The 9,659-nt window shown below is 44.2% G+C and overlaps 1 protein-coding gene across 2 annotated transcripts in view; it reads left to right on the top strand.

The window, feature by feature from the left end:
- LOC131892025 (uncharacterized) overlaps positions 1 to 5,098 on the top strand; it is a 5,223-nt gene extending 125 nt beyond the window's left edge. Inside the window, exon 2 of one of the 2 annotated variants that reach the window (XM_059241748.1) lies at positions 3,612 to 5,098. In XM_059241748.1, coding sequence (XP_059097731.1) covers positions 3,612 to 4,594 — 983 coding nt within the window. In that variant the 3' untranslated portion in view covers positions 4,595 to 5,098. Of the gene's footprint in view, positions 1 to 1,475 lie in introns of both variants that reach the window. The other variant, XM_059241747.1, reaches the window with a different exon arrangement.
- The last annotated feature ends 4,561 nt before the right edge of the window (positions 5,099 to 9,659 follow it).

Genomic DNA, 9,659 nt, shown 5'->3' with positions numbered 1-9,659 from the left:
CTCAACCTTAACAATTGCTTCCCACCAGAAATGAAACTTTTCAACCAATTGAGAACCTTGCCTTGGATCCCATTGTCATGAAGTCTATTCAATAAAAGGCCATGATCTACCTTATCAAAGGCCTTGGCAAAATCAAGATAGACAACATCAACTGATTCATCGCTCTCTAGTCCCTCAATAACCTGATCAATCAGTTGGGTAACCGTCCTAAAATGTGCTCGAACGCGTCCTGGCTAGGACTTCATGAATATCAAGAAATTCAACAAATTTGGGCTTCATGATCTTCTCAAACCTTCGCAATATTCGAAGTGAGAGAAGTCGGTCTATACATTCTGGGGAGGGACTTATCTCTCCCATTAAAAATTGGAACAACATGAGCTAACTTTAGTGAACATGGAAACTTGCCCTGATCCAGGATGCAACGCATCAAGTACGCAAAAAAAAAAAAACCCCTTTTTTTTGTCTCAAAGGCACCTACTGTAACTCACTCGCCTTCTTCTTGACCGCTCATTACGATGATGTCCGTGAAACCGCTCATTTCGATGATGTTTCAAGCCCTACATTTCCCTCCCCCCCATTACTACAAGTAAATCAGAACGGGCTACCTTTCTTCAGATATCCGATCCAAATCGGTCTTCCGCAGATTGGAAATGGCGAGATCGTGCGAAGGCTTAAACAAAAGCACCTACAATCTGCGGGACATAAACAAGACCTCTGTGATGTTGGGTTTTGCTTTGGAGGAGATAGAACCCCTTTTAGGTTCCCCTCTTCTCTCTGGCTCTCTGGAGGATGCTCGGGTCCTTCTTGGGCTCTCTGCTTCTCACGACCTCTCTCCCATCGCTGAGCTTCTGCTTCATCACAAACGAGCCGTGCAGACCCTGTCTGACGTCAAATCGGCCCTAAAGTACGATCAACAATTAACTCAGGTCGTCCAGACCAAAGGCTATGACTACCTCAAAGCGTTCAAAGGGAACCATCACCTTGATGAAACCACAATCAAACGGATTGAAACTGTGGACCGACATTTGTCCCGTGTTCATGTCGCCAACAATCGTGACCGGAAAAAATTTGATGATAAGCCAGTATCTTTCAAACAATTTGGCCCCCTGCAGCATCCTTCTAATGGACAGTCTTTTCGCTTCCTGAACAAACCTCGTGGGTTCAATAGATCTGCTCCATACCAGATTTTCAATAGTCGTACCCCCAACCCCAACCACGAGGCTAAGAAATGTTTCTCCTGCGGACTTCCATACCATCCAGGGTTCCCTTGTGCAACGCAGAAACAATAGTAGTCAAATTACTCACATATTTATTCCTTCATTTTTCCTTTCAATCGCTCGTTCAGACGTTAAACATAATCTCCCATGGTTACTCCTGTCCTACATCAAACACTGTCATGACCTTTCACAAATTGTGTGCACTCCACTACCCTCCTCCTTTTGTTGATTTTATGCCTTGCTCTCTGTCCTTCTTAGGCATCGGCCTTCTCCATCCCACTCTCGGCTGCGCTGAACTTGGAATCTGGGATAAACCTATTTCAACGAATCCTGCAGTAACGGGAGCCATTGGTCGTTCCGGCAATCTCCACTTCTGGAAATCCATACTCAAAGCTTCCCCTGAGGTTTTAAGGGTTGTGCAATTTGGATACAAACTCCCATTCAAATCTTTTCCACCGCCCTGCTCCACCTCTCTCTCAAACAACAAAAGTGCGCTATTAGATCGATCCTTTGTTGATGAACAACTCTTTCTCCTTGAATCTATTGGTTGTATTTCGGTCTCTTCAACTCCCCCACAAATCATTCTTCCTTTATCCGTTGTCATGAGCAACAAAAAGCGTCTTGTCGTTGATGCCTCCCGCAACCTCAATCCCTTACTTGTGGATAAGCATGTTAAATTGTCACACCTTGAACTCGCCAATGACAATTTAACACCCAACTGCTTCATGACTACCTCTGACCTAGAATCCGGTTACCACCAAGTCCCAATGCATCCTGATCACCGGAAGTATTTAGGCATACAATGGACCAGACACGGCAAAACCACATATTTTGTCTGGAATGTCCTTTTTCTCAGGATAAAAACGGCCGTTCATCTCTTTACTAAGCTCCTTCGCCCTCATATTGCATTCTGTCAGTCTTATGGCATCCCAATATCCATTTACATCGACGACCAAAGAATTTTGGGCGATACGGAGATTATTTGTCACATGAACTCTAATTTTGCGGCCATAAGCCTTTTGATGGCAGGTTGGGTTATCAAACCTGGCAAAGGAATCAAACTCCCCACTCAGTATGGCACATTCCTGGGCATTGATCATGATCTTGTTAATCTGAAGTATTACATTCCTCAAAACAAGCTAACATCCATCTTGCACCTGGCTTCGAATCTTCTCGACCAACGCCGAGTACGAATCAAAACTCTCGCTGGTTTTTATGGAAAAATCTCTTCATGTCGTCTAGCCCTTGGCCCGGTTTGTTCCTTACTTACACGCTCAGGTCACAACTTAATTTCCTCAGCTGCTACCGCTTCTTCTTGGGATGGCTGGGTAACCTTGACTCCCCACGTCCTTAAAGAAATTCACCATCTCAGCACATCTCTGTCTTCTCTTAATGGGTGGCCAATCCATGTCATTTCTAACGTGATCTCTCACCGAACCTTCTCGTCCGACGCTTCTGCTTCTGGCATTGGCGCTGCTGAGATCCTTTGTCACTCTTCCTCTCACAACCACTCTGGCTCGTGTGTCTCCTCCATGGCCCTTTCTCGACCATTAACTGAATGGGAACGTACCACTAGCTCCACCTTTCGCGAACTCCTTGCTATTAAAGAGTTGGTCATTCGTTCAGCTCCTTCTTGGTCAAATAATATCATTCTTCTTCTCTGTGACAACGAAAATGTCTCTCGAATTCTTGCTAAGGGTTCTAAGGTGAGGTCTCTGCAGGGCCTGGCAATGTCCATTCACCTTACTTGTCGTTCTCACTTCATTACCCTGCAATCATTGTGGCTTCCTCGTTCAGATCCTCGCATTGCCATTGCGGACCACCTATCCAGATTCTTTGATCTTCAAGATTGGGGTCTATCCCACTTGTCCTACCTTGCACTACTCGAAGTTCTCCCCTATCCACCCACTATTGATCTCTTTGCCAGTGACTCGAACACCAAATGCCGTTCTTTCTTTTCAAAAACCCCATCAGTTTTTAGCTCCGGTGTCAACGCATTTTCTTTTGATTGGTCTCAATTCGGCTTCGGTCTCTGCTGCCCGCCACCTAATCTAATAGCATCCTCTATTCGACACATCATTTTTACTCAAGCCACGGGGGTATTGATAGCACCCTTGTGGCCTGCTGCATCTTTCTGGCTCCTTCTCTGTCCCGACGGAATTCACTTCTCTTCTCTTTTCACCCATATTTATATTGGTCATCCGACACTCCGTTCCGGACTCCAGGTCACTAGTTCCTTCTTATCGGGGCATACTCCATTCCCTTTCGGCTATTTTATATATAACGGCTTCTTTTTTGACCCCCCCTTTTCTGTTTTGAAATCATCCCACTGTTATCTTCTTGGTTGCAATAAATGCCTTTCTTAACAATATTCCATCCTCTGCCAATTTTCAGGGTTAGAGTCCCTCGTTTCCAAAAGCCTTATCACCATCAAAGCAGCTAGGGCACCTTCAACGAGGAAATTGTACTCCAATTACTGGAACTTATTCCGCTCTTTTTGTCGCACGCATGACAAGGTTTATCTACCAGCCACAACACACACGGTTTTAGCCTTCCTCCAGTCCTACGCCGAAAAATCAAATTCAGCATCTGCGTGTCACTTCATATCGGCTTCCATTACCGCATTCCATGATACTCAAGGCTATCCTTCGCCCTGCAACGCCAAAGTTGTGAAGCTCTTCCTACTCGGCATTAAGAAAACTCTTTCCAAACCCGTCATTCGCAAGACTCCTATATCTCATGACATTCTCGTTCATATTCTAAACCATTGTCTCGACACAGACCTTTATTCACCCTACCCCACCAGACCTTTACCCTTGTGGAGGGAAGCTATCTTCGAACTCCTTGCCTTTCTCTGCATGGCTCGCTTTGACGACCTCGCCCGTGTGCTTACTTCTAACATAACTATACTGCCAGATAAAATTGTCATCTTCTTCCCCCATCGTAAAAACGACCAACTCAAATCAGGTCATTACTCTTACATTCAGATCACAAACTCTCACCTATGTCCAAAGAAAATTTATTTGACTTACCTTGTCCGGCTTTCTTCCGCACTCGGGCTTCCTTACATTGGTCCTCTCCTACCCAAATTCATTAAACAAGGAAACAACCACTTGGTCACCACAGCAACCGCTACCTATAGTTCTATTCGCTCTACCCAATTCCTTGTCCTCAAGGCCATTGGACTCGACGCTTCCCAATTTGGCTGTCATTCTTCTCGTAGAGGCAGCGTAAAAACTGCTAAAGCCAAGGGCCACACTTCTTCCGAGGTTTCTGTTGCCGGTGGTTGGTCAGCTAATAGTGTAATCCCTGACAATTATGACGATGACCACAAACCCCGAATACTGACTTCGGTCAGCAACTCTCTTTCCCTGTAATACAAACCGGTATCTAACAGTCTCCGATGAACCATTGAATAATTATTTTTTAACTGACCATCAACCCGAATAGGTCTTGGTTTTCTTACACCGTCGTCCTCCTTCCATATCTCGCTTATTGATTACTGACTACTTAGACTTGAGAGTGAGAATATGGATAAATAGAGGTTTCTTCCTAAAGTAGAAAACGGCATTTATACATATCGAACGGTAAACATAGGTTGCCTAATGCATCTCGAGAATTTCCGATCTGCCGTTGCCTTCTTGCTCCTTTCAGTTCCCTTTCTCATCATTACCCGGTGGTTCTTCTGAATCAAATTCCGCCCGCCCGCCCTACAACACCGAAAGTTCGTCCATACACGACTCCCTCCACCCGTCGCAGGTTTTTACTGGACCCGTTCCTTTTCCTGCCCAGCCACGCATCCAACTGTCTTTTATGTGTCATTCATCAGCCTCCCTATTCATGTTGATGTTCAGTTGAATTACACCGTCGTCCTCCTTCCATATCTCGCTTATTGATTACTGACTACTTAGACTTGAGAGTGAGAATATGCATAAATAGAGGTTTCTTCCTAAAGTAGAAAAGAGGTAAATTGTTCTAACGTTAGCTGTTCCAGAAATTGCACTTTTGATGATCTTTTTTTCGAAGTGAGGCATTGGACGTTAGTTTAAAACCCCCTTAGAACCTCGGGTTTATGTGATTCAAAATGGTCATTTATGATTGTACCATCTCTTCGAACCGCAAAAAATCGGTTGGCTGTAAATAAGTGCTTTGTTTGACCGCCATTTTCATTGGCGCTTTGGGGGAGCTCACCCTTGCATAAGGGTCTATTGGGATTTGATTTTGAGAGCACCCCACATTGAGTGGCGGGCAATAGATGGGAGGAGGGGGAAAAGGAAACAGAGGGTGGGCAACCTGGGCGAATATATGCGTTGTTCCGTCCACAATCGAGTACATCATCCTAATATGATATGGATAAGTGATGTACAGGATGAATGATTGCTCCCGGAACGGGTTTTATCAAAATGTTAAGATAATGTATGTTATTATCTTGGGAAAATCCCAAAGTTGTTGGATTGCCCATCGTGTAGTCCGTTTGTCGGTCAGATGTCGACCAAATGCCAGCCTAATGCTCGTGAAGACGTCGTGATCCATCACAAGTAGCTCCTCCAGCCCTTGATCATAGATGTACAATGTCACTGGAACCAGTTGTAACAAAAAGCTTTGTGATTCAGTGTGAATCAATCTCTACATCGTTCCTATCACCAAGGAAATGCTCCAGTACCCGAGGGGCTGGTCAGCCCATTTGCAACCATAGGGGAGGAATGTCGGCTACATGTTTGAAGGGAGGAGAAACAGGTAGTCCTCGGTCATAAAAAACAATATTCTCGTGATCATTTTGAGAAGGGGGAAGAGGATCTGAATAAGCAATCTCATCCTCAAGGATCGATGTTACCAAAATGTCGGCCCCCTGAAGGCAAATGACGACCAATCCTTCCTGAATGTCCCGTTGGGACGTAGTTCCGGCCCAATGTCAACCCCTTACCCTTTCAGACCCAGTGGTGGTCGGATATGACCCACATGCCACATCTTACAGAAGAGGCAGACAAAATCCATTGTCGGCAATCCGGGAAACCCCTTGATGGCCAATGTGGCTAGCCTGACGAAAGAAGGTCAACCCTGGACATTGAAGAAACCGTCACCGCCCACCAGGGGCCCTGGGACAACCCGTTTAGCCTCCATGGGGAAGAGGCGGAAGCCAACGTGGTACGGGAAAGTCTTCAACAAGAATAGTCACACTTTTTGCGCTCAAGGAGAGCAGAGTCACATTTTGGTTCTCGAGGAGAGAAGTCTGTTTTGAACCTCTCCGAGAAGTCACCATTGAACATTGAAAGTGAAAACAAATCCAATCTTGAAGCTATTGCTGGTAGTTGAATCGAGAACATTTTGATAGAGTACTGGAGGTTAAGTCTATCCATTTTCAATAAGGACATTAAAAGTCAACGATTGGAGTCAGGACCCAGGAAGCCGTGCAGAGTAAAGAGGACCTGGGGAAGTGCATAGCATACATCAGTGAGCCAGCATAGACGAGTTGAACAGCCTCTGGAGCTGAGTACAGGTGCAACTTATGAGTTATACTCCGTCAATTCGATTCTGGACCTTCAATCCCATCGAACCGACGTCATCGCCGTGGATCTCCGTTGGACGCAAGAATCGCCCTCATCAAAAGTAGGATCAGACCATTTTCTGTCCATGTATGTTTTTCCCTCTTCCATGGCCAAGCAATTACCCCCTCTTTCATTACCCGAGCAAGACAGCTGATTGGTAGAGTGTCATTTTCATGTTTGTGATGAATAAAGTAAATTGAACTGTACAATTTGCCGTGAAGAGTAGCCTAGCTTTCCCAGACGACCGAGATCGTTCTGGCATCGTAGGGAGTAGAGGTAGCAAGTGATTTGTATGCAACAACTGTATCTAAAGTTCATCACTCTTGTAGCAGAAATCATTAGTTAGACTCTAGAGTAGAGGTCGACTTTGATAGACGCATTTAGACTGGGACAGTGACCACATTTTGCAGGATAGTTAGCCTTGAAGATTGCCCCAGGTGTATGCCAGACAACCGAGATTGATCTGGGACCGTGCGGAGTAGAGGTAGCTAGCGATTTGTGACCTTAGTCAATTGATGATTCTTTGAGGCCCTGATAAAGGAAGCTCGAACTATTGCTCGTATGCCCTGATTAGGGTTATAACCGGAGGACTTGAGATAGGTCTAAGAAATTGAAGCCCTTGTACTAGGTGCTCTCCATCTTTGAGAGCTATCAAGGTATTTTTACCTAGTGCTTGGGTCAGGAGTTCCATGTTTCCGTTCCCCACGGGAATTCAATAACCTTTCACCCCTGGCTGATGGACGGAACATGCGTTTCGTCACGAGCTTGATTTACATTGTTTAGACGTTCAGGTTGAGGACGCTCCAACTGCGTTCCTTTGATGTGCACGTTTTTGCATTTAGGATTTATGAGATGATTGCCTTTGTTATATGGTTTCGAATCTCCCGCGTTATGTCTAACCAGGAACCTTTTCTGAGAAAACCTTACAAATCATTCCGAGAATAAATATCAGTCTTCATGTTCATGCATCCATGATTAAAGCACTCAACATGGCGCAGCGTCTTTTCGAACGTGCAAAAAAATCGAGTATATCCAATGGTCGTTATAATGACTTCAGTGTAATCTTTTTCAAGAATTCGGNTCAACATGGCGCAGCGTCTTTTCGAACGTGCAAAAAAATCGAGTATATCCAATGGTCGTTATAATGACTTCAGTGTAATCTTTTTCAAGAATTCGTTCATTGTTGGACACGCCCTCATTTGGTCTTTCATCATCAATATGCCACCCAAAAAAAGAAGAAACATCCAGCTCTTCTGGGCATAAATGCCGGGGTCAGCTCTCAGCTCGAGCCAAACTCGCTATTCTTTGCCTAGATCAAAAGTATAGCGGACGCATGGTCCACCATCTAAATGCGTCTAGAGATGGTAGTTAACTGGTTTATTACCAAGAGTTCCTAGCTATATATACATATCACAGATGACTCAAAGTGAGCAAGCATATGCTCGCCACACTACTTCCCCCCCACAAAAGAAAAAATAACTGAAGAGCTTACCTCTGAGGCTGTCTCACGACCGACACAATCAATATGATGGAACAATTCTGCAGTGTGTCCGATACCCTTTCAGTCAAGGAAGCTCTCGAAGCTTTGGAAAAGAATCTTATTTACAAGGTAAGTATCATAAAGCGCCGTTATGATTTCTATTGGTGTATTCAACAACCAGGAGAATTGTGCAGTGATTTCTTTGTTCGTTTGAAACTCCTTGGAAGTGTCTCAGAGTCCCATTTTGACTTTGGTTAGTAATTTGGCCATGTTATTTGTTCCAAAATTGGGATTTCTCGATGGAACCAGTAATTTCAATGTCTTGACAAGTCTGTATTCGTAGATGAGGCCACTAACCTACGAGGAAAGGGTCGAGCAAAATTTTAGAAATTTGCTGGATCGATGCTCGCATTCAGTACACAGGGCCCCATGGCATAATGTCCCATTTTGACTATGGTTAGTATTTTGCCTATGTTATTTATTCCAAAAATGGGAATTCTCGATGGAACCAGTAATTTCAATGTCTTGACAAGTCTGTATTCGCTGATAAGGCCTCTAACCTAAAATGAAAGGGTCGAGCAAAATTTAAGAAATTTGCTGGATCGATGCTCGCATTCAGTACACAGGGCCCCATGGCATAAGGTCCCATTTTTACTATGGTTAGTATTTTGCATAAGTTTTTTGTTCGAAAAATGGGATTACTCGATGGAACCAGCAATTTCAATGTCTTGACAAGTCTGTATTCGCAGATGAGGCCTCTAACCTAAAAGGAATGGGTCGAGAAAAATTTACGCAAATTGCTGGATCAATGGTCGCACTCAGAACAGAGAGCCCCATGAAATAAAGTCCCATTTTGACTTGGGTTAGTATTTTGGCCATGTTATTTGTTCCAAAATTGGGATTTCTCGATGGAACCAGTAATTTCAATGTCTTGACGAGTCTGTATTCGCAGATGAGGCCTCTAACCTAAAAGAGCATTGATCCAGCAATTTGCGTAAATTTTCTCTGGCCCTTTCCTTTTAGGTTAGAGGCCTCATCTGCGAATACAGACTTGTCAAGACATTGAAATACTGGTTCCATCGAGAAATCCCATTTTTGGACAAAATAACATGGCCAAAATACTAACCAAAGTCAAAATGGGACATTATTTCATTGGGCTCTCTGTACTGAGTGCCAGCATTGATCTAGCAATATGCGTAAATTTTTCTCGACCCCTCCTTTTAGGTTAGAGGCCTCATCTGCGAATACAGACTCTTCAAGACATTGAAATTACGGTTCCATCGAGAAATCCCAATTTGGAACAAATAACATGGCCAAATACTAACCAAATCAAAATGGGACTTATTTCATGGGGCTCTCTGTACTGAGTGCCAGCAATGATCTAGCAATATGCGTAAATTTTTCTCGACCCTTTCC

Source organism: Tigriopus californicus, chromosome 12 (assembly GCF_007210705.1).
Source record: "Tigriopus californicus strain San Diego chromosome 12, Tcal_SD_v2.1, whole genome shotgun sequence".
In the NCBI taxonomy this organism is placed as follows: domain Eukaryota; kingdom Metazoa; phylum Arthropoda; class Copepoda; order Harpacticoida; family Harpacticidae; genus Tigriopus; species Tigriopus californicus.
The sequence above is the reverse complement of the archived record's forward strand: the minus strand, read 5'-3'. Positions and strand labels throughout refer to the sequence as shown.